This window comes from Mauremys reevesii, linkage group 2, assembly GCF_016161935.1.
Source record: "Mauremys reevesii isolate NIE-2019 linkage group 2, ASM1616193v1, whole genome shotgun sequence".
Lineage (NCBI taxonomy): Eukaryota > Metazoa > Chordata > Testudines > Geoemydidae > Mauremys > Mauremys reevesii.
In genome coordinates, this window is record NC_052624.1 from 233,353,688 (window position 1) to 233,379,665 (window position 25,978).

General features: G+C 39.8%; 1 protein-coding gene and 1 long non-coding RNA gene across 3 annotated transcripts in view; one reads left to right on the plus strand and one right to left on the minus strand.

Moving 5' to 3' along the window:
- Nucleotides 1-24,364, plus strand: part of CRISPLD1 (cysteine rich secretory protein LCCL domain containing 1) — a 56,667-nt gene extending 32,303 nt beyond the window's left edge. The window contains exons 7-15 of one of the 2 annotated variants that reach the window (XM_039521565.1): nt 1,673-1,852; nt 1,954-2,014; nt 2,138-2,204; nt 3,210-3,340; nt 8,431-8,474; nt 8,563-8,635; nt 10,879-10,954; nt 20,656-20,786; nt 22,999-24,364. In XM_039521565.1, coding sequence (XP_039377499.1) covers nt 1,673-1,852; nt 1,954-2,014; nt 2,138-2,204; nt 3,210-3,340; nt 8,431-8,474; nt 8,563-8,635; nt 10,879-10,954; nt 20,656-20,786; nt 22,999-23,050 — 815 coding nt within the window. In that variant the 3' untranslated portion in view covers nt 23,051-24,364. Of the gene's footprint in view, nt 1-1,672; nt 1,853-1,953; nt 2,015-2,137; nt 2,205-3,209; nt 3,341-8,430; nt 8,475-8,562; nt 8,636-10,878; nt 10,955-20,655; nt 20,787-21,423; nt 21,536-22,998 lie in introns of those variants that run through there. The other variant, XM_039521566.1, reaches the window with a different exon arrangement.
- On the minus strand, nt 1,663-17,474 carry LOC120396586. The gene is made up of 4 exons (XR_005593239.1): nt 17,218-17,474; nt 13,281-13,371; nt 3,174-3,279; nt 1,663-1,798 (listed from the first exon to the last, which is right to left on the minus strand). It is a non-coding gene; the product is annotated as an uncharacterized LOC120396586 (long non-coding RNA).
- Nucleotides 24,365-25,978: the final 1,614 nt, after the last annotated feature.

Sequence of the window (25,978 nt, forward strand, 5' to 3'; positions counted from 1 at the left end):
TCACTTACTGATGAGTAAGGCTAAGATTGTTTTCATGGTTATTTTTAGTAAAAGTCATGAACAGGTCATTACTTTACTACGAATTAGGGTGACCAGATAGCAACTATGAAAAAACAGGAGAGGGGGCGGGGAGGAGGGTAATAGGCGCCTATATAAGAAAAAGTCCCTAAAACCGGGACTGTCCCTATAAAAACAGGACATCTAGTCACCCTACTACAAATAACCGGGGGCAGGGCTAGGTAGGCAGGTAGGAATGGAGTCCCATGGGGTGGGGAGGGGATGACTGACAGGCTGAGCCCCCCACCAGGGCAGGAGGCACAGCCCTGACTCCTGTGGCTGCAGCGGGCGTGCAGCCATGCACACAGCCCCTGCTCTACAGCTGGCCCAGGTGCGGGACGGGGTGCACAGCCCCTAGTGCAGTTCCTGCCAAGCCCCATCTCTAGCACAGGGCCCTGGGAAGCTGCAAGAGGAGTGCACGGCCCCCAGCTGCAAGTCCTGGGAAGCCGTGGGGCTGGGGCGCACAGCCCTGGCTGCAGTCCCGCCAAGCCTGGGATGGCACGGGCCTGGGGTGCATGGCCCCAGCTGCAGCCCCTGGCCCCAGCTGCAGCCTGCCAGAGGAAGCAGCGCAGTTGGGGCTGCAGGGTCCTGGTTCCAGCCAGCCCCAGTTACAGGGCAGGGGCTCACAGTCCTGCCTCCTCCTCCTGAAGACCTAGACGTCATGGAGGTCCAGAAAGTCACAGAATCCGTGACTGCCAGTGATTAAGTCGTAGCCTTACTGATGAGTCACTGAAAAGTCTATGTAATAATTTGTTTAACTGGAAATTCCTGCTATCTCAGCAAAATACCAAAGAGGAGTCTATAAAGGGAAAAAACCAGTGTCAGCAAAAAGAACATATTCATTCCAGTAAAATGCCAGCTTGCATCATTATGATCTTCTATATTTTTCAAAATTGCATTAATTACATTTTATAAGATTAGAATGAAGCATATTATGGGGCTTATATTTATTTTCTTTTTTTTAATATAAGTGACTTTGAAAATTACTTACATTAATACTTTTGAAAAGTAAGATTACTGAATACAGTTCTTCAGCTGTTAATCCGGGTCACAGTTGAGTGCCTAAATCTAGGTACCTAAATAAGGGACTTGTGCTCAGATGTGAACACCTCTGAAAATTAGGATCCTATTTAATTTACCTAGAAAAGGGCCTAATTTCAGGTGGATATTGATTTAGAAGCCCAATTTCTTTAATTATAGCAAGCTGCACTTAAAAGGTTGGTTAGGTATCATCATGTGAAGAAATACCACTATTGGTCTATGGATTCCCTCATGACAGAGGGAAGTTACTGCAATAGAAATATTGCCAGCACATTCACACTTAAAACTATGCTGTCAGTGCTACAAAGTGAGGAAGACGTCCATGTAAGACACCAGTAAGGTATATGGTGTATGTTACCAAACATCAGATATTCATCTAGCTGATGAATCCCATGAGTCAATGGAAGGATCAAATTTTTCATTTTATTTATCTCTTTTTAAACCTTTCCATGAAAACAAAATATTAAAAGCATGAATATTCACAAAAGTTGCCACATTTATGTCAGTACCATTTACAAAAAGAGACTAAAAGCTGTTCTGAGAAATTATTTGTCTCATTCATTCACTAAAACAGAGGGTTCAGACAGGCATTACTCCCCTCATGAGCCAGAGGAGGAAACCAACGAGATTGAACGGCAGCAATCCAAAGCACAGGATAGAACATCACAAAGTCGATCCAGGATCCATTCACCTGCAGGCTCTACAAGGAGCGATGATAGTGAGAGAAATGAAGTAATAAGCACACAACAAATGTGTAAGGAGTTTGCATTTTTTTTTATATGCCAACTATTTTGAACCAAGTGGTACAAAAAGCATTCTAAAACATTTTAATGAAACTGGCTTTTTGTTATTTAGCTCAGATTGTTTCTTGTGAAGTAAGGCTAAGAGACCAGTGCAAAGGGACAACTTGCAATAGGTATGATACATTCTACAGTTTGCCTATCTGAGGTTATTCCAAACAGTTGTGTGTATGTTATCTAAAATATTTTCCCTGTTGCAATCACAGGATCTCAAACCAATGTGTATTTTAAATTTCTAGGTATGAATGTCCTGCTGGCTGCTTGGATAGTAAGGGCAAAGTGATTGGAAGTGTTCATTATGAAATGGTAAACATATATATATATATATATATATATTTAAATTGAGTTTAGCATAGATATAATTAATGAAATTCTGTCTTTTTAATTTGGAATATTAGCTAATATGTGTTATCAGCAAGAATGCATTCTGAAGAAGTCTATGCTCAGAAAAGTAAAAAGCCTACAGCAAATTGTTAAGGTAGCCTCAACCTGGTCTAGATTTGTTCCTGCACTTCTGAACATGTAGTTTTTGGGTATCTAATATCTCACATTTTCCACATAAGCAGGATTTGTGGGTGCAGATCATTTGGTCAGATATAAATCTGTACAAATGCTGTTTAGGATTTTGTGGGTGCATATTTATAGGCTGCTTTTGGGAATATGGGTCTAGATGTCTAAATTTAATCCTTAGTTTTAAATATCTGGTCCTTCAGCTTTATCCTGTTGCATATCATTGTGGGGCACTAAAACAAAAGGGAGGAAACAACAGACACTATGAAAACATATGCTTTCATTCTGAGTAATGGGAAAACGACATTTTCTTCATGTGCGGTGGTGGCTGTCCTCACTACATTAAGCTCAACAGGGATGTCGGCGGAGGCTTCAGCCCCAGCCAGTGATACTACCTATGCCAAGTTTGGTAAGGGCTGGATTCAGGACCATGCTCCTACGGCTTTGCCTCGCTTTGAGGGCACAAGCAGCCAAAAAGTGGTTTCACTGGCTACCTCTGTGTTGGGGAATCCCCAAGTGGTGAAGGCCTCATGTAGTGACTCACCACTCACCCTCCCAGTCCCCAGAGGGTGTGGGCAGGAAAAAATGGTGGAGTTGCTACTTTATGTGACTGATCCCTGGCTTTTGGAATTGCTTGATGGGCATGAGGACTGCAAGGCATAAGACTGAGTAGCTTTAACAAATGCAAATATTGGATATTGGGCACAATTGTAATGATGAACTGCCTTTTCACATTTAAAATACAATGGAAAATAATTGTTTCACCTGACGTGGAAATGATTTTCTTGCTCCATTTTTTAGCAATCCAGCATTTGTAGAGCTGCCATACATTATGGTATCCTAGACAACGATGGTGGTTGGGTTGATATCACTAGGCAAGGAAGGAAAAACTATTTCATCAAATCTTATAGAAATGGCATTCAGTCAATTGGGTAAGTCCAAGATTACTGATACTTTGAGTGCTTACAACTAAAATGTGTGACGTTTCCAATATATTGCATTTTTTTTTGCACCTGAAATAAGTCACAATAATAGTTTTCCCATATACTTTTTTTCATCCTGAAGGGTCTGAAAGCATTGTAAAAATGACACATACTGGAATACAGGTATCATTTCGCCCACCCGGAAAGTGTAGCCATTCTTAAGAGCATACTGCAAAATGACAGAATAGCTATGGGCTAGGAAGTGACAAAAATGCTATATCAAATAGAAGAGGCAGGGAAAATGTATAATGGTTGTCCTCGGCAATTAAGTCAGATAGTCAGACCTGAAGAAGAGCTCTGTGTAAACTCAAAGCTTGTCTCTCTTACCCACAGAAGTTGGCCCAATAAAATATATTAACTCACCCCATCTCTCAAATAGCTAAATTAGTATTTATGATTAAATTACCTCAATATTTGCAGCATTCATCTATTTCCGATACAAATGTAAAGATGTACCTACAAAGGAACAGTGCATACTGAAACTGAGTTAAGGCAGGTCTACACTATAGCTGGGATTGACGTTCTGAGATTGATCCACCGGAGGTCGATTTAGCAGGTCTAGTAAAGACCAACCAAATCAACTGCAGATCGCTCTCCAGTCGACCCCTGTACTCTACCCCCGACAAGAAGAGTAAGGTAAATCAACGAGAGATGTAGACCCCCGCAGTAACTCGACCTAAGGTACGTTGACTCCAGCTACGTTATTCACGTAGCTGGAGTTGCGTAGCATAGGTTGACTTACCGCAGTAGTGTAGACATAGCCTGAGTTAAAATGATCTGCTCATCCTGTGTAACACTGGTACTGTAATGTTTTTTAAGGACTAACCATGGCAGTGCTGCGTAATTTTAGGAGATTAATAATATTGTTTATACAATATGGGTTATAGGCTCACCAAATAATCTGATCAGAAGATAATAAGGTTCTTGTCCCTGAATCAGGCTACACAGAGTTTGCAAGGACCCTTGGGATGTATGACAAGGACACTTATACTGAGAACAAAATACAGCCTTAAAGACTTTTATTGAGATAAAAGTAATCAAATAGTAATCAGATGGAAAATCATCAGAATTACAAAGGCAGTAATATTGTTTTAGAGGTACATGTGATATTATATACTAGAAGGGTTTCTAGATTAGCATACTCACACCCTTCCTTGATAACCTGGTAGAAAGAGACAAAGGACAAGCCTTGCCTCTTGCATGCTAAGAGAGTCCGATGGTTCAGGTTCCTCAGGTTCCTCAGTTCTCAAATGGGGGCTGAATAACTTAGGAGAAGCTAGAGCTAAAAAGCTATAGAAAGACTACAGAAGCTAACTTAGAGTTTGACTCCACTAAGTAACTTGAGAACTAAGAATTAAGAACTAACAAGGAATTAAGAAACAACTACAAACTAATGAAGTAAGTGAACAATGATGAACTGCCCTTTAACATGGTGGGTTACCCTTCTTATAGAACCTGAGCACTATGTGTCCTCCTTCCATGTCCAAACTGAATTTCCTCACCCACAAAGTATCAGGGTACATGTACTCTATAGGCTGGCATGTTTGAACATATTAATGACATATTCATACCTATTAATGACCATTCATTCATTCTCACATCTGTTATTTCTGGCCAAACCAGTTATTTCCTGCAAAGCACCTGCAAAGTTTAAAGAGGGTATGAACTTAGGTAGCCCCTACCTATACCAACTTGATTGAGCAACCTCACTTATCTATGTTAAAGGTCATAAACATATATATCTTTTCTGCTTTAGCTCATCATCACCTATCTAGGCTAACAGTCTCAAACATATGTATGCTAACTTGCCTTAACTCAAATACAGGATGTGGCCTGTAGTTTCTTTGAGTTATGGCCAAAAATATTCTAGTACAAATCTTTAAACCTATTATAATAAAACAAATAATCAAACCCATAAGAAAAGCTATATAAGCAAGCAAACAGGCTAGCCCTATAGGGCTACAGTAGGCAGAATATTCTATAATAATTAGCTAAACTGGAATTTTCCCAGGATACTGGAGCACATCCCTCTCTGCTGTTCTGAAGAGTGTTGTGGGATCTTTAATAACCATAAGAAGTTGTATTTAGAAGTGAATCACTCCTACTACGTGCTCACATAAAACACGAAAGTACATCTATTTAAGTAAATATTTAACAGTTTCCTTACAAGGCTAAGTATCTGCATGTGAAACTTCAGGCAAATTTACAATTCTGTACTTGGCACAACCTTTTATGTTTGCTAGTGATGGGATAACTTAAAACACTCTGGAGGTCTGATTCAGAAATTTGTGGCAAAGTTTAGATCCTTATCTGGAGACTTGTTGGCGTGATTGTACAGGAAAACAGGTGCAACTACTTCTCAACTTGTAAAAGAAAACAAACTAAAAATGTGGTGGGTGGATATAGTCTGCCAGGGCTCAACTATGGCGCAGCATCAGTACTAACTCTTTAGAATACTAAGAGGTTAATGTTACTTCAGTGTTAGTATTAACAAAGTAGGGTTCACCCTAGCATATTATGATGAATTGTCAGTTGCTGTTTTTGTTCATGGCTGTCTTGTATAAACCGGGATGTGGAGTGAATGGAGCCTGGCCTCTGACCCCAAAACAGGCCACTGAGGGGCACATAGGCTAGTGCAGTTGAACCAGCACAGAGGAGAAATCACAGTTTACTTTCCACTTAGACTGGGTCTGAGTTCTCATAGAATCATAGAATCTCAGGGTTGGAAGGGACCTCAGGAGGTCATCTAGTCCAACCCCCTGCTCAAAGCAGGACCAAACCCAACTAAATCATCCCAGCCAGGGCTTTGTCAAGCCTGATCTTAAAAACCTCTAAGGCAGGAGTTTCACTACCTCCCTAGGTAACCCATTCCAGTTCTTCACCACCCTACTAGTGAAAAAGTTTTTCCTAATGTCCAACCTAAACCTCCCCCTCTCGTCCTGCTCTGATATGCTGCTCCTTACTCAGGCTGGATTGCCACATGCAAATCTGGTCGTTTGTTTCTCAATGATGCAAACCTGAGCGATTAGCCAGAGGACATTACTTGCAGTGTGGATATTTGTAATACTGACCTCGCTCCCAATACTGGTATTTTTAACCATAAAAGATATCGAAAAGAAAATCCTGCAAATCATGACTGACTTTATATAGCATGTGGGAATGTAATCTAATACTACTTTTACTACCTTAGTAAGGGAAAATGCAATAATGTCCAGCTATCATTCACATGCTTCTGTGTATATAGAATAGTGTGCAGTACTGAAAAGTCCAGAGCAGGGTTACAATGCTAAACTAGGGATTGGACAGAATGTCATGTGAGGAAAGTTTTCCTGAGGTAAAGCCCATTTGTCTGGCTCACTCTGTACTTTGCATCAGCCACGCAGCATAAATTGGATAGAAATTAGCTTTGTCTTCCCAGGTGGAGATTATCGCAGTATGGAGGAAGCTCCAGCAAGCATACAGCCAACATAGCTGACTATTTTTTTCAGCCCTTGATGTGCAGGGTGGGAGCATGGTTGGAATGCACTTTGCCCAGTCAGTCTCCAACTGGCAGAAGTCCCCTTGCATGCCATAGCCAGATGGTATAGATTAGAGCAGACTCCAGGTCTATCTAATCTATATTGGGGCAGGGGCCATTGCAGAGACAGCTATAGGAGCTATGAACAGCCCCCTTGTTGCTCTCTCTCTGCTGTGCCCAGTGGTGATCAAGTTAGCATGCCAAAAATAGAAGTGTAGCTGTGGCAGCAGAAGGGGCTAGCTGCCCCAAGTCTGTACTTAGGGTCTTGGACAGGACCATACTTAGGGCAGGCAGCCCCTTCTACCATTTCCACTACTACAGCTACACTTCTATTTTTAGTGCTCTAGCTCAATCGAAGCACTGGTATGTCTACTCAAGCTGAAAAATATACCATCCAGCTTGAATGTAGACACATCCTGAGTGTGTTAGATGGTCAAGATGAAGCTAGACTTGAAATCAAGACTATATTTTTCCTCTATTAGGGTTCACCTTGACCAGCTAACACATGTTAAAATACAACTTGCCCTGTCTATGCCACCACCTTTATCCTAGTCTAGGTGTACCCTAAGGGAGCAAGGATCCAAACCATTTATATAACAGGTTAAAACCAACATCTTGTATTGCAGCTGGATGCAAATTGGAAGACAGTGGTGACTTTAGAGCACATGTGCAATTACCATGCAATAGGAATAAATCAATTAAATAAGCAGGCAAACCATTCCAAGTACAGGATGTAGCCCAACAAAACACACATCACAGTAATCCATTCTGGAGATGACTAAGGATTCATCTCCTCCTTTAGTAATTAAACTTACCAAAGTCAAACAAGGTCATTTACTTCTTGGTTAAGGGTATTGTAAAAAACCCAAAGATTTTAGGACTAGTAGCAGATCCCCTGAGATGAAGAAGTAATGAAGAAAAGTACTGATCAGTTATTAGATAAAGATTCAGAGACAGGAAAAGGAATTTCTATTGCTGGTGACCATGTAATTATTAATAAAAAGAAAATTTGTATATTTTTTGCTGCCCTGATGATGATACCAGTAACAATGTGAATGTAGAAACTGAATCTAAAAGCAGAAATGAATCTGAAAAAGCATGTTCCAGATTCTGACACCAGTTTTGACTGAACGGCATCCTGTGTCTGCATGATGCTAATGTTGTGGTTAGGTCCTTAATGAGGAGACGGACGATGAATGCTCCTGCTGATTCGCACTTCTGACTAAAACAGAATCACGGAACCCGATTACATTAGCTGTTATTGTACTGTCAAATGAAGTTATTGACAATGTGGGAAATCCAGTGCTTCACACATCCTTGTGCTAAGCATTGATTTCATGCTGAATTTCACTGTGAATGTAAACTAAATGTAGTAATTGTAGTGAACATGCAGGGATTCCATACTTGGGGTCTGAACTAGTGGATTCCAATGAAGCATAATCATTGTTGGGCCTATGTCTAGAAATCAGTGAAATAAATTGTTTGATTGTTGACTTTTTCTTTTCTTTCTTCTTTCTGTTAGCAAATATCAGTCTGCTAATTCCTTCACAGTCTCCAAAGTAACAGGTTAGCATTTATTTATATATTATCTTCATCATACATTGGACTGTATTTTGACTGCATATATCTATTAGTTTCTGTTTTATTTCTTCAGTTCAAGCTATCACCTGTGAAACAACAGTGGAACAGCTATGCCCATTTCAAAAACCAGCCTCGCATTGCCCAAGGTAAAAGTCTTGAATCTTTCTGTCATATCAAAGCACAAAGAAATAGTCTTTTTTGTCAGAGGTGTTGAGCACCCACTATCGTTACTGGTGTTAGTGAGAGCTGTAGATACTCAGCACCTTTGCAAATCTGGCCACAAATGTTTTGCTTGTCTTTCAGTCTCTGGTTTAAGAACATTGTCAGCTAGTAAATACTTTCTGAAGAGAGGAGGATCTGTATACTTTTATTTATTTTAAATAAAGGGTCTTCTACACTTTCTATAGCACGAGTCTTTTTTCACTTTTGAGAAGTGTGGCCTAGTGGTTAGACCAAGAGACTGCAAGAGTGTGTGTGTGTCTATATTCCATTCTATATTACGGACTTGCCGTGTGCCTTGGGCAATGGACTTCTGAGCCTCCGTTTACTCCTCTGTAAATAGATATCATGAAAGGGTCTGACACAGCCCTGTGTCTTAGGTGTTGTTTGTTTGGTTGGGTTTTTTTGGAGAATAGTAGGTCAGGAAAATATTTATGTTTACAAAGAAATATTAATAGATTGGTAAAGTAGGCCATGGTGAGAATCCTGTGTATAAGCCAATTTATAGCTTTGAGCAAAATGTGTGAGCTGTGTATTTGAAATGTGTATTTGAAATCCACATTTTCACTCTTTTTGAAAGAAGACTGTGCCTCAGTAGTTTGAGGAAGGAAACCTGTAACAGTTCTTAAAACCGTAGATGAGTCAGAGGTAAATACAGTGTAGCATGATGTACCGCAAGAGTGGAGCTAGCCACAAGAGTAGTTTTATAGCTGTCCTACAGTCAATAGAGGAAGCAAACACAAAGCCAGAACTGCTAAGAAAACATCCCATAATGTAGCATTTGGGACCTTGGACTCATGTGGTATTTGTCTATAGCTGCATAGTCTTGCTGGATAAGGTGTAGAAATAAGTAAAAGAGTGAAATGCAGGAATGGGTGGTGCAAATCCCATCCTTATACCCATCTTTCTTCTTTCTTGTTACTACACAATCTAATACATTCTGAAGTGAAAAAATAGGAAAACATTTAAAAATAAAAACCTGAAGACAAAGAGTGACAAAGAGATCAGTTTTAAAAACTCCAATGCAAAGTCCGATCCAACACTGTCTGAGGACACATCTAAAAAAAACAACCCAGCAAGTTATAAGCAGCAATAAATTATGGCAACAGCACTTCTCCTCCATGGTCTCCCAACGACACCTCATATACTAATCACAGGTGATACAGGCATTTACCACAATGGCAAGGTCTGCCTTCAAGAGGAAAGGCTGTAGCAGAATGGCCAGGCACAGACTGGAGAAAGGTCACTATTGCTATTTGATCATCCAGAAGTAGCTGGGAGTCTAACCACAACCCCAAATCACAACCTTTGGTCACAGATGTTGGAGGAACTGATATAACATCCAGCTTTTGTGCTTCCTTCCTCCAACCTGCACATCACCACAGTATTCTCATGACAAAGTTTCATCCAGCTCACTCTTACCCATGCCCCAGAGGTGCCTTGACACTGGGAAAGGCATTTGATTAATCTGTCTGGATTGGATGCAGTAGAGATAGCTGTCATCAGCACGGTGAAAATAATTTAGCCGGTGTGTTTTTTTACCCACTTTCCTAACAGTCTTGCACGCACATTGAATAATAAGAGGGTACCAAGCAGATCCTTGTGGTACTCCAAATAGATATCATAAAAGGGTCTGACACAGCTCTGTGTTGTTTCATTGGCGGGGAGTCTGGGGTTGGAGGATAGTAAGTCAGGGAAATATTTGTTTACAAAGGAATATTAATAGACTGGTAAAGTAGAGCATGGTGTTTTATGTCAATTTATAGCTTTCAGCAAAATGTGTAAGCTGTTTCTTTGAAGCCAACATTTTCACTCATCAAAAGAAGCTTATGCCTCAATATTTTGAGGAAGGAAACCTGTAACGGTTCCTCAGGGCAGAGGCAGCAGTTGCCCAGCACTGCCCTGTGGGTCTTCTTTGCCAGAAAAGCCCAGAGCTACTGAAGTTTTCCACCACCCACTCTTGCCAGGGACCAGGAGTGCATCAATAACTCCTATTAGTCCATAGCATCAATGCTAGCTGATTGATCTAATATCAGTATGGATACCTTATCTTTACCCATCACTGAATTCATTGATTGTCAAATCTTGAAGCCCAGTTTAATGAAATATCATGCGGTATTGTAATATTGTAGTCACATTCTTAAAATGTATGTTTGTGTTCAATTTTCAGAGTGTATTGTCCTCGCAACTGTATGCAGGCAAACCCACACTATGCTCGTGTAATTGGAACTCAAATTTATTCTGATGTAAGTAGCATGGTATATTCAAGCATATTTATAAATGTGGATGATGAAACTGTTACAGTGTACAATGGAATATACAATGAGAGGATATTGTATAGTGTGACAGTTCAGGCCTGATCCTATGTACCTCATGCACTCAAAGACCAAAGTTTTCAAACTTGGATGCCTAATGTTAGGCATGTGCTACTGGCCTGATTTGAGCATACACAGCTCCCACAGAATTCAGTGGTACTCAGCTCCTCTAAAAATCAGGACAGTTATTTGGTCCCTAAGTATAGATTTACATGCCTTACTATAAAACTTGAAAATTTTGATCAAAATTGCCACTGACTTGTATGACATGAGCAATGAATGAAGGGTTAGACCCTTAATGACCCTCTCCAGATACAAACATATTTTCTAGACTCCAGTGAAACAAAATACCATGTTATTCTAAAAATAAATATACATAATCCCATTATTTTGGACATATTTCAGTTATGTACAGTCACATATTTGTAGCAGTCTTCAAAATTATAAATAAGACTTTTTGATGGAAAGCAAAGGAATACCATAAAGGTATTTTTGGAAATCAGAAACTGAAATCTAATTCTCTGTCATCTCTTTTTCTCCAGTGGGAGTACAGTAACCATTCATTGTTATTAGAGAATGGCTCCTGAGCACTGAGATGCTGACAGTTATTCATGTTGAATTCCTTTTTAAAGAATGTTTGAACCATGTTTTCAAACATACAGCATGAAAGTCATGCCCCAGCTCCCCCCAATCATACACACTCCACTCACACACACACACATATATGCTTGGCTTGGATGGAGTTTACCCACCAGAAGCAGAGCACAGCTCCATTTCCCCTTTCTGAATACTGTTTTAGCCCTTGCCATTGTAGGGTTCCTGCTCACAAAATCTGTATATGGTGACTGCTCTTCCAATTCCCCCAAAAGCTCTCTTGATGACAGCATATATGGAACTGGCACAGATCCCATTCCTCTCTGTTCACAATGTGCTTAAATGGCTGTACTCCCTGCACTTTTATAAATTCCCCTTGGGGGGCAGATCATTTCTCACTGAGCTCACGAGAGGGTTGAGGTGAGGCTCTCTCCTACTTTGTGTGGAAAGGGAGATGGGATTTCTCTATGATACTTTTCCTCCTGGACCTGGTGATGGGATCTCTGAATGGGCTAGGGCCCACACAGTGAATGGGCTAGGGGTTGAATTGGAGGATGGGGACACACATGATCCTCCCTCTGGTCCTCAGAAAATAGTCAAAAAAGTTAACAATCTTATGTCTGAACTTTCTCCTGATTCCTCTGTGTCACTTGGTGCCACCTTGGCACAGAGGGGTCCCTGGTAATGCAACTCTGTTTGAGCCATGATTATTCAATCCTTATATTATGGGAGAACCCAGGGTCCTCAGGTAGAGCCCAAGGTCCCCAAGCATTCCATTTCCCCTTTCTGAATACTATTTTAGCCTTGCCCTGAAGTGCTTACAATCTAATATACAGACAATGGATAGAGCCAGAGCATACAACATACAAACAAATGGACCTGGTGAAGATTGGCCTGGCTTTATTATACACATGTATAGTATTATTATTTTTAATTGAGATTAGAGGTACTGAAAAATGGTGTAAGGAAGGGAAGAGCCGTGATGGCAAGCAGTCAGCAGAGCTGCACAGAGCCAGTATGAGTGCAGGCCCATCCACAAGATCAGCTGTGTTTTGGAGTAGTATTACTCTGGAGGCAAACACCACTGATTGGACAATGTAGGGGGATCCCCTCAAGGAAATCTTCATGGGAAATCTAATGAAAAGTCCCCTTCCATGGATTTGAATATGAGGGAAAATCTGGGCCCAGGATCCTGGATAGAGAAGTTTTGTGGCATGAATGTCACTTAAAAAGAATTTAATGAATCTTCTCCAAAAAGCGGAAATGAGGTCAAATTACAAAGGATGAATATAAAAAAAAAACTACACAAGCATGTAGGGACAAAATTAGAAAGACCAGGGCACATCTTAAACTAGCTAGAGACATAGAGGGTAACAAGAAAACAATCTACAAATACGTTAGAAGTAAGAGGAAGACCAAGGATGGGTAGGCCCATTACTCAACTAAGGAGGAAAGACAATAACAGAAAATGTGGAAATGGAAGAGGTTCTAAATGACTTTTTTCTTTCATTTTTCACCAAAAAGGTTACTAGCGATCAGATGTCTAACATACTGAATGCCAGTCAAAATGAGATAGGATCTGAGGCTAAAACAGGGAAAGAACAAGTTAAAATTACTTAGACAACTTAGATATCTTCAAGTTGGCAGGGCCTAGAATACTCACAGAGCTGGCTGAAGAGTTATCTGAGCCATGGAAAACTCATGGAAGCCTGGAGAGATTCCAGCGACTGGAAGAGGGCAAATATAATGCCAATCTGTAAAAGGGGGAATAAGGACAACTCCGGGAATTACAAACCAGTCAGCTTAACTTCAGTACTCAGAAAGATAATGGAGCAAATAATCAAGCAATCAATTTGCAAACACCTAGAAGATAACAAGGTAATAAGTAACAGTCAACATGGATTTGTCAAGAACAAATCATGTCAAACCAACCTAATAGCTTTCTTTGATAGGGTAACAAGCCTCACGGATAAGGGGGAAGCAGTAGATGTGGTGTATCTTGACTTTAGTAAGGCTTTTGATACTGTCTCACATGACCTTCTCATAAATAAACTAGGGAAATATAGCCTAGATGGAACCACTATAAGGTGGGTGCATAACTAGTTGGAAAACCATTCCAAGAGAAACAACAAGGTAGACCAAGTTTTAGACCAATTGACTTTGACAAAGTTCCTCTTTATCTATCAAGTCCAATTTTGTGCAGTTAATCACTTGGATTATACTCATTAGGCATTAAAATTGTATACATTTTTACCAATTATGATACCTGGCAACACTTTCCTAGTTTTACCTTCAGTTTAATTAATTGTTTAAAAATAGGTGGAAACTCTTCTTCACCTTAGTGTATGATCCTTTAAACTGAACTGCTTTTTGACTTTCTAACAAACCAAATCCATTTCCAAAACATCCATTTTTCAGTCAGAAAACCAATGGATTTTCCTTTATTTATCTATTTTGAGGAGAAAGTTGTTGCAGCAGAGCAGTGGTGCTACTCAGAGTTGTGTTGTTTTGTTACAGTATGCGGGGGACTTTAGATACAGACTGCACACTGTTTCTAACCTGTGTAGGATTTTTACATAGGAGGAGATATGCTTAGTCTTGGGGCAGGCAGCAGGGGGGAAGTAGGGAGGATGCAGTCCTTTGCACTGTGTTCTTCTGTCATCTGTCCAGGGAGCAGCAATGGGTTAGCTGCAGAGGAAGCAGTTCACCATTTTCCCAGTAAGAGGCACTAGCCTGCATATTTAATCAGTCCTCAGTAATGTGATGACAAGTAGCTGACCAAGGTGATGATACTCAAACACTTTAAAGCACTTTGAATCTATGGATGAAAAGCACTATATACGTACTAATCATTATTATTAGAAAGAAGTAATACTTAGTAAATAACTTGGGCTCCCACCTTGCAAACACTGATGTACATGAGTAACTTTACATATGGGAGTAGTCCCTTCAGTTCAGTACATCTCACTGAGTTATTCATGTGCATGTTTGTTAGTATGTATGTCAACAGGGGAAATGGAAAAGCATATGCCTTTTGAGGAAGGAATTACTTTCAGCTCCTCAGTAGCAGTCTGTAGTCAATGCCCTGGGGTCAAGATGAGTTACAGGAGATTATCCTGTTAGAGGATAAACACTAATTTCTTCTCCCCTCATTCAAGCAGGAAGTCCCATTGATCTCAAAAGGCCAAATCCTGTGTGCTTTGCTCAGTATTTCCAAATAGCCTCTATTTAGTCTCCTAAGAGTTCTGCTTTCAAACAATTTACTTTCTCAACATTCATCCATGTTATACAGAAATATTTGCAGCAGTGTTGCTTGGAAAAAATGCATCCATTGTGCAAAGGAAATAAAAGTTTTTGCAAACCTATTTTTGCAGCATTCGTGAAGCTCTAAGACTTTTTTTTTTTCCACTAGCTAGGCTAGAAGGTTGAAAATACTGCTACACAGCAGGCTGAGCAAAGTGTTTTATTCTTAAATTGATTTAGAAAATTTTGGTTCTGCTCCCGTTCTCCCTGGATCTAAGCAGGGATGACCCTGAATCCTCCCTCCATGGTGCCCCACAAAATTTTTGCTATTTTCTTCTCATACCATTTCCACCAAGCTCTGAGGTTACAGTGACTGCCCCTAATCTTGATGAGATTGCTAGTTATTGCATTACCCTCTGCTCTGCCAGCAGTGCCAGTCTGTTTGTCAGCTTTTCCCACAAATTAACACAGAACCGTGTACTTGTGCACAGTGTGTCGGTAACCACATGTGGGTTGCTGTCACTGTTACTCATCCTCCCTTCCCCTGTACCCTCCATTGGTTTGTGCACCCTCTTGTTTTGTCTTATCTAAAAGTAGATTGTGAGTGCTTTGAGGCAGGGAATGACTCTTACTCTGTGTATGTACAGTGCTAGGACAATGAGGTTCAATGCTAAATAGGGCCTCTGGGCACTATCATAATGTAGATAATAAATAACAATAATATATGCCGCTCTCACAACAGATTGTACAAATTACTCACTCTGCTAGGGGCGTGCACACACTACCAGATCCCTGCTGGCCCAGCAATGCAAACTGTCCACATGGCAATGTTTTGTCCTCTTGGTAGACCACCCAACAGCTTCCTGCCTTCCACTCATGGGAGCAAGAAGTCCATACTTTCAGGTTCCCCTATTCCAATTATCTAAGGTTTAGAACCTTATTTCTGGCATTTCGATATTATGCCTTATGCCACAGAACTTTTTAACAGTATTTACACTTCAACAAACAGTTTTCAAAGTTGACTTTGGTGTTTGCAAAAGGTGTAAGATTTGCAGGAAACTGAGTCAGATGACGACTGAGGTGAATTGTCAAAGCTTTCTGGAGATGCTTTTGAAGCACCTATTTGTACAGTGACTGGCTTTTGTCACTGCTATTAGTCCCTGATTCCGAACACCAAATACACCTACAGAATAAAGAGACACTTTTGAAGTTGCCAAGTTATCACTTATTTCACACTTAGAATTTGTTTTGATAAAAGATTTGATGCCTGGTATCACTCCATTGACAATGATGAATCAGTGTGTGTTCTTAGCTACATCCCACATATCTTCTCTCAAAATAAACTCTTAGCAAATTCCTGTTTCATCGTCTTATTTTCATTCTAGGCATCACTGCCCTGAGAATAATCTCTTATGATAGAGAATCCTGTGGTAATATTTTTGAGTCAATCACAAATGTTAAAAAGTGGGCCAGATCCTCAGCTGAAGTAAATCAGCCCAACTCCATTGACTACAGAAATTAATGGAGCTATGCCAATTTACACTAGCTCAGGATCTGGCTCATATTTATAAATGCTTTTGCTTCAATTAACTACATGGAAATACTTTTCCTAATATCTTTGAATAATTGTCCATAGCATTCTGCTGTGGAACAGTGTAAAATACTGAGAGAAAAACAGAACTATTAGCAATACTATCTGTTATGAATAACATTCAGAACAATTGCTATTTGTGAAAGGGAAGCTTGTGGGTAAAGTGCCTTTGCAGAGTAATGGTATGCTGTGGTATTTTGCTGAGTAGCAAAAGAAGGATTAAGCAGCTTGGTATTCAGATTCTGTGACCTGTTAAATACTGACAAATATCAGAGAGTTCACTGCACACCGATAAAGCAAGGTCATGTAATGCTGTATGAAATGTTTGTTACTTTAAAAATGCATGGTGTTGCCTTATATATGTTTTGGCTGAGATAATATCTGAATTAAATTAACAGCTCAAAGCTACTGATGGAGACTTCCAAGGAGAGGTATGCCTTTAAGGCTGCTAATAAAATGACTTGCTAAGTAATATTTAGAAACAGAAAGTAAACCCGTGGGGGTGAAATCCTGGCCCCACTGAAATCAATGGGAATATTGCCTTTGACTTCAATATGGCCAGGAATTCACCCAAAATGTTTACCCAAGAAAGGCTGGACAAGATGTTAGATGGTCTGACCCTTCAAAATAGGAAACATCCTCCTATTTAAAATAAATTACTTCAATACAAAAATTAGTTAAGAACTAAGACTGAAGATCCAGTTAACACCCAGAATTAAATGACACTTCGTTTAGAAAACTTTATACATTTGTCCCATATCCTCACCTCTTGCATCAGCCCACAGAGCAGGCCAGGACATCAGGGTAACCAATCTCCTCATCCAAGCCCTCATCCCATGTCTTCACTACTGTAACCTCCTGTTTTCTGGTCTTAACTACTGCATATTTGCATCTCTCAAGTCTATTCAGCTTTAGCAGCTTTAGCTGCTGCTAAAACCAACTTCTTGACTCATTATTCTTACCACATAAACCCCTCCTTTGAGTCTCCCACTGGCTTCCTCTTCTCACTGTATAAGTTTCTTGTCTATATTTTTAACACCCCAAATATCATATCTCCATTCCACCTTACTGATCTAGTAACCTATTGTGATGTCAGCTCTGCCAGTGTTCCTAACCTTTACCATCCACCCTTCAGCTTCTCCCTTAAACACCTCCACGCTTTCTCCCACACTGTCCCTTTTGCTTAGGGGAAAAACACACTGATAAAATCCAAGCAGCCATTATCTTCCTTCAGATCCTTCTGGAGCGTTCACCTCTGCTATGATGCCTACAAAATCCAGCCTGCTTGTCATGCTTAGACAGGTGACAAGCAGTGGCCTTTCCTCTTCCTCTTCTTTCCTTTTCCTACTCACTTCCTCTAATGCCAATTAAAAACAAACAAGCAAATGAACTTCTTAAAATACGTGTAACTACCTGGGCCAATTCTTCACCATACTCATTTGCACCATACTCATTGTGGAACATTGCATTCATATCCCCTACCCTTCATTTGTATCTTTAGATTGTAAATCCTTCAGTACAAGGATTGTCTCTCTTCTTTTGTATGACACCCAGCACAATGGGACCCCAATCCTAACTGGGGTCTATGGGCACTACCATAATATTAATATTTAGGAGCAGCAATAGCCCTAAATAATTAAAATTAGTCTCTTGCTCACTGGCTGCCAGGTTGGGAATACAGCAAAATCCTAAGGCTGTTAGGGAGGAAGGAAAGAAAAGTACTGAATAGTATAAACTGTATCCCCTCTGGCTTGTTTAAGAGCTGCAGTCAATCATTCTGAGGAGGAAAGATTAGAAGGGCCTTTGGATAAACTTTGTCAAAGTTATATTCTCAGAAATGTTGTGACATTAATGGACTGACAATATAACAGTGACACTGGCAACTTCAACGGTTGGAATAGGAGTTGGAAAATAATTGCTATTTTGAATTCCTGTATTTTATATAGCATTTAGATTACAAAATAACTACAGTTACAGATATATGTTATTCCAATTATAGCTGGAAGGTAATGCAAGCCTTGTTTAAACTGGTCTTTTAATGTTGATATTTATACTGGTTACGTTTTTAATGTTGATTCTGTGGAATCCTCTTACAGTGAAGACTTTTTTTCTTCTTCTTTACAAAAAAGCTTGGTTATAAATGGAGATTCCCTGTACCTGGAGTTGCAAATTGCACAAAGCTGTGCATTGAAACAAATAAAGACTTATCTTCTACAGTATAAATGGAGTTTCACTATATCTGCAGTTTGCTGAAAATAGCATTAAGTTATTAAAAGTTTTAAGTAATTAAAAAGAGAGATTACCAATTCTCTGAGTAATTGACTACTCTTCTGTGCACTTTATTTAAAATAAATAAGTATGTAAATCATCAGAGTTGGGCAGTTTCATGAGAGCACATTAATGACCTAGTTCTGCAGATATTACTGAGACAGAATTCCCATTGACTTCACTGAGAACTTTGCCTGTGTAAGGTTTGCTGTCAGAACTTTCTTTGCAGTAAGAGGACATGCAGTTCAGGTCCAGCTGCAGATTAATATTATGGGCAAGTTCTGTTATAAAGCAGTATGGGGAATTAGGAGCTCAAGATAGGAATAACTGCAAACAAGATTGACTCAAACCAGTCAATGATATTTCTCAAACTGGCTTAAAGGAGTAAATCTTCCTAGAATGCTATAAATCTGTGCAAATACTATTTAGGGACAAATACAGGATTTTGTGGGTGCATATTTGTAAGCTGGGCTTTTGGGAATATGGGTTTAAATGTATACATTCAATTCTTAGTTTAACATATCTGATCCCTCAACATTGTCCTGTTTCATATCACTTTGATACATTAAAACAAAATGAAGGACTGGTGAAGGGAAACCGATGTGGTGGTGGCTTCAGCTTCCTCTTGCAAAACACCACATCGGTTTCCCTTCACTAGTCCTTCACTAATCTAAATACATCCTGGTGTTGGCAAAACACCAGTATGTACATGCAGATGGTTATAGATTATTCTATACTATTCTATACCATTGATCTTGAAGTGCTGTTAACTCACCTGCCGATCTCATGGCAGTAGATGGAGCTGGTCTTCAGTGGCATTGTTCATTTTCTCTCAGGGAGTTCTCTACAGGTAGTTGTAGGCAATTGCTCCTCTTCCCAAAGAGTTCTCAAATGCAGAGTACCATTCTGTCTCCCCTCCATTTCTGTAAATATGGGGCTGGTAATGATGAGGCATCTGGTTCAGAGTTTTCAATATGTGGTTGGCACCTACCTCTGTCTCTCTATCATCTGATTGAAATGAAGTAGTTCAGCTCCTCAGTCAATGTCTAGTTGAGATTTGGGCATGCACGAGAGCACTCTGAAGCACAATCCAGACAAGACTGAGGTTTGGGGAAAGAGCAAGATGAGCTAGCAGAGGGAACACCATCCACTTTGATGGAAGGAGTATATCTGTCATTAGTGTTTGCAATTTAGGAGTGATTTCAGATGCAGACCTTACCACTGTTATCCAGGCTTTTGTTACCTCTCAAGGTTAGACTATTGCAACATGCTCTACATAGGGCCCTTAAAAACATTTGGAGACTGAAGCTGGCACTTATTGAATGGGGCATCTTTCTGGGAGACTTGCTGTCCATTGGTCTCTGGCTGGAGTTTATGGTATTGGTTATGAACTTTAAAGCCCTGGAACTGGCCTACCCAAGGGATCACCTCTCTTGCTGTTTTTTATGGCACAACCATTAATTCTTATTGAGGACAGACTGTCTGAGTGTGATGTTGTCACAGCGGCAGCCAGCAGGGGCACTTGAGCTGGATCCCTCTCATTATAAAAGTGAGGGGGAGGCTGACAGAACATCCCTGTGAGGGCTCCAGGACTCTGGAACTTGTTCTCACCTCCTTTTACACCTTGGTCCTAAATATCCTGAATTTGGTGACTTTCCAGACATGGCAAAAGATACCTTGTTCTCTGGACAAAGCTAACGGGGCTTGCTTCCAGTTGATGGAGGGGGCTGGTGTCCTGCTGTCCAGCCAGATGAGTTCCTGTGGAATATATTTCAGTGCTGCTGAGGATTAATTTAATTGCATTTATTATATGATTAATTATGATAAGGTATCTAGACCCATGGATATGCTTATTTATTATTATTTTTAAATCTAAAAGTTAATGAAAAACATAATAGAACTAATACAAAAAAACCCTCTTCTGCTCTTTTCTCAGGTGTCTAGTATCTGTCGGGCAGCGGTACATGCTGGAGTAGTTCGCAATCAAGGAGGCTATGTTGATGTTATGCCAGTAGATAAAAGGAAGGTGTACATCGCCTCCTTTCAAAATGGAATATTTTCAGAAAGGTAAAATGCTTAGTTTAAAAGACTGTAGTTTTCCCTTCTCCTAGTAATGCATGCCATCATTTTCAGATTCTTGCACTAAGTCTCTGCGTGTGGTGAGGTTAAGGGGTGCGTGTGTGTGCTTGAAAGCTAAATAAATAGGCTAACATGGGTGATTTACAGGGTTGTGTAAGAGTCACAATGACTGGAGAAGCTGCGGTACCAGAACTGCTTGTCTCCTCTAAGCTCATAAATCATAACCCTAAAAAGCCGCTTATAAATCAAAACAACTCTCTTGTGTATTGATCCTGTGGCAAATAATGCTATGTTTGCTAAGAAAATTACCTTTGCCTCCTTTTGCATTTTTTAGATTAGTGATTCATTCAGTCTAGGTGAGTGGGGTTTGGAATGGTCCAGTACTTCCTGTTTATATGGCACCCTCTTATTGAGGGTGGATTATATGAATGGCCATTAACTTTTTGCATATCTTTTTATCAATGAGCATAGTCTACAAATGATACGGACAACAGATTAACATATAACATGATTTCCTAAGATATACAGATGTGTATCTGAGTCTTTTAAAATCACTTACCATTATATATCACCTTCTGTGATGAAATATTTCCAGTTAATTTGAAGCTCTGAAATATTTTTCCAGGTTCTAGTAGAACAAAATGTTGACTTTACAATATTCTTGGTACATCCCATCCCACAATCATGAAGTTAATTGTGAACTCTGGAGCTGCAAACAGTGTGCCAGATCATCCCTTACACAAGAATTACATGCATGTGGAAAAGAGGAAAAAGCGCGAATGATTGTGTAGCCTGGTGGTAAGGGTACTCAATTGGGAGGCCCAAATTCATGTCCCTGCTTCAAGCACTAATTATTTATACATAGTGGAACAGCTCCACTAGGTGAGATTAAGAGAGCCTCTTCCCCCACCCCAAGAATCTTCCATAGCCCAGGGACTACAGCACTCAGCTATACCACTCACTTGGGATGTGGGAGACCCAAGTTCAAATCCCTTTCCCCCTATGGGGAGGGTGTTTGAATTCAGGTCTCCCATAGCTCAGCTAAGTGCCCTCACCATTGGGTTATAAAGTGGGTAATGCCTCCCTTCCAATTTTATGAATGGCACCTAAGTCCCCCCCCAAAAATAAGCTTGCCTAAAACTATTCTGTGAATTTGTCAAATTAGTGACAATTTTGGGGTCAACTAAAACTTCATTTTATGGTAAATAAACAATATGTCAGAAAAATTTTGCCCCAGTCTAACTGTGATTTGTTATCTGATTAATTGCCTGGATTTTATGTCTGCAGAAGAAAATGCTATTTGGGCACTATTAACCCATTGCAGCCTTTTAACAGTATATTAAAGTAAATAGATATCAGTTGTGTGGTCCATGTAAACGATGCGGCAGGTATTTAAGAACATAGAAGAACCTGCATTGTTAATCCATATCCCCAGGTGAGAGGCATTTATAAACTAAAAACTAACGTTTCAAAGCACGTATAGCAGTTGCACAGCAACCAGTTTCAAATGGAAAGAAGCCAAGATGATGGCTCCAGTGTGCCATCTGACTCGGGACTGTTTGTCCTAAGGAACCTGCAGTTTGTTCTACAGAACCATGACACTGTTCAGCTGTGTGGTTGAAAGAACAGCAAAACTAAGCAGTTCTGCTATTGCTAATGTTTACAAAACAGCATTAATTCCATAAGTTGTACCCTCGGGTTCTGTAATAATTGACTAGAAATAATTGACACATTCAAGGCTTTCCCCTAAATATTAGTATTTGCTTTATTTGTTTTGTTAATAAGCATTTCTTTTGAAGTAAAGAGCATCAGTGGTAGAACTATTGTTATAGATTACTTTATTTCTGGCAGAAAGTTCTATCATTCTGATAAATTAACCCAATCCTGCTCCCATTGAAATGATTAGCAGGGTTATATAGCAACTTTGCCATTGACTTCAAGAAGAACAGAAGTAGGCTCTAATTCAGGATTCTCTAAAACCTACTTGCTATATGTCATATAGCGAATTATGGCCTGACTCTGCCACGGCATCAGTTGGCACAGGTACCAGCATTCCTCCTGCACAAAATAATTTGCAGGATCAGAGCCTAAGAGCCCAGTCAATGAGAGTTCTGGACTCAGAGGGCTTGCATCAGTTCCTAAGAGTGCATTGGAGTGTTGTTGTCTTATAAATAACCTCTGGGATTGTTTTATTTTGCAGTTTACAGAATCCTCCAGGAGGCAAGGCTTTCAGAATATTTGCCGTTGTCTGAGTCCAGTTACTAAAGTGTAAAAAAACAAAATAAACTGCAACCAGAGCACTTGGAAGAGGATAATAAAGATCACTTAGTATACTTCCTAAAGTTTGTATAAAGCTGTAACATTATTGTACAGAAGATATCAACTATTTTCCGCCAAAAGACTTTCAGCTGCATGTACATCTTAATGGAGAAAAATCTGTAAAATTAAACATGGGAGAAAATGCATTTGAAAAACTACAATGATATATCACAATTTTTGAATCCTGTGTTAAATATTGCTATATTTTCTTAGCAGTTCTTCCTATACAGTTAATTCAAATCTCATAAATGTTCTACATTTTTTATCTGAATACATTTATTATACGGTGCTTTATGTATGCCACTAACAATAACTTAAAAACTATACCATGGATAGACCAGTGATTTTGTATCCAATTTACATTAAAAAATAGCCATCCCAATAAATGTACACAATAAATCATGCCTGTAAGTCAGAAGTATAACACTTTTTGTGATTTACTCTAGCATTAACCAATCTGAAAGAAGAGCTGGAGTGTTTTATACTTTACACTAATTATTAGACAAATATCAGATGTTTTTAAAAATAGGAAATGGAGACACCCATTAAAATGTGTTCCTTTAAAGAAACATTTTTTTGTTAAGAATGGTCAATTTACATTTTCTTTATTTTCTAGATTAAATTTGATAATAAACAGACTGTTATTGGATGTTGGTTACTCGGTCAATTCAAATAACCAGACACTAAAAGATCATTTTCACACTGAGAGGAGGAATAAACTGAAAGGATTGAGTTTCCGATTCTGCAAACTCACACAAGCTATACTTTAAGCCTCTGACCAGTTTCATTGAGTTCAGTGGGCTTCCTCATGGGAATAAAGTTAACCACATGCATAAGTAATTGCAAGTTTCAGGCCTTAAACTGTACATGGTATCTGTGTACTACACATAGATTTGAGGGTGAACAGTCAACACAATCTCTACACTGTTAAGAAAATGGTAACAAGGCCAATCTCCCTTACTTCTCACAACCTGGCGGATACTCCTGCAGGCCAGGACGTATAGCGGTATGGAACCTAATGAAGATTAACTCATTTATTGCCTCACCATTTCCTTTTAATTCATTTATGGTGAATAGCCTTGTGCATTAATTTTACCATATTATGGTATATGAAGAAAATATAATGGTGATACTATGTTTCTTTCTATGAAAAGTGTATTGTGCTTTAAGACTGAAAAGCTGTTGAACTTTATTTTTGGTGTTTTTGTTTCTGCTGATGAATTTATTATTTCTTTCTAACTTGTAAACTTATTGGTATTCTTCTTATTTCAGAGTATTATTTTCTGTCCTTTGTTTTGCTACATGTACTACCTCATGTAGTTAGGCAAGCCTTGTTAGTTTTTTAATCAGTTTTGAATAAAATTAATTTACATAGTAACTGTAAAATTGGCAATCTTTGTTTTTTTCCCCCACAGAAAATGTCCTAGCTCAAGAAGAAAAATACCAGCTAAATAAAGTTTACTTTTGTTGCTGACCGAAACATTGCAAATGGTTTGTAGGACATGGCTATAGAAAGAGGTTGAGGTTTTTAAAGCTGGCTAGGTGATTTAGCTGCATAGTTCCCATCAATTATACTGGAAATTGTAAGGATAATTCCTCTGGTTGGTTTGGAAAGTCACAATCAGGATATATGGGATTAGGCTTCTTTATAGTCCATTCTGTATCAGGAAACTGACTTTCTAAAAAAGGCCACCACTTTACTCAACCCATCTACTTCCTTTATATGTGTTTAATCTTTTACTAATGGAATTTCACTAGTGCAAAGAGGCCCAAACAAGAAATATTCCTGGTAATATCTGCTTCTAGTTCTTACAAATTTAAGGTTTTAATACTTTTTTTTTTCCATAAACCCTACAGAACCCATGCAGCTATGGAAGAATGAAATGGAGTCTTTTCTGGCTTGCATTTCATCAGCAGAATTGTTCATTAAGTTCTGATGGGGGGAGGGGTAGCTCAGTTGTTTGAGCACTGGCTTGCTTAAACCCCACATTATGAGTTCAATCCTTGAGTGGGCCATTTAGGGAACTGGGGTAAAAATCTGTCTGGGGATTGGTCCTGCTTTGAGTAGGGGGTTGGACTAGATGACCTTCTGAGGTCCCTTCCCACCCTAATCTTCTATGGTTCTATGAATATTTACTGATGATGATCACAATCTCTGGGCCACAAAAAACTCAGCTTTGCTTTCAGACTCAAGGTTCTGGTTTGAAGAGCTGACAGTTAGCAAAAGTCATTATTTGTAATAATCTTGGTGGGATTTTTGTTAGAGCCCCTCATTGTGATCAATTGTGAGGTGAATTCCTCCAACCCCCACAGTTGCTGTCACCCCCTCCTTTTTTCTATCTGTTCTTTCTGTCGCTTTCCTTCTGGTCAACTTTTTGCTCTTCTGTGTGATTTTACTGACTCTTCTCTCCCCTCTCTGTTTTCTCTAATCCCCCTCCCCATTCACCAGAAGGCTTCGTGAGGCAGGGCACCACTGATGCCACCCAAGCCTGAGCTGAATACCAAGGAAGCAGAGAAGAGAAGCTTGGTCTGCAGGGGGAGGGACTGCCACCCTGTATATGAGTGGCTCCTGTAAGCAGCCTTACGAGTAGCTCTATAACAGGGCAGTTGTGTCCCAAGCACCCCTTGCAGCCTCAGGTGGCTCTTCAGCACTCTTCCTCTTTTTCCCTTCTCTCCTGGGCAGGGCCGGCGCAACCATTTAGGCAACCTAGGCAGTCGCCTAGGGCACTAGGATTTGGGGGGGCGGCATTTTCTTCGGCAGCGACTGCGGTGGCCGGATCTTCGGCCGCCCCGGTCGTCGCCAGCATTTAGGCAGAGGGAGCTGGGGCAGGAGAGCGCGGGGAGGGCCGCCTGCAGCAAGT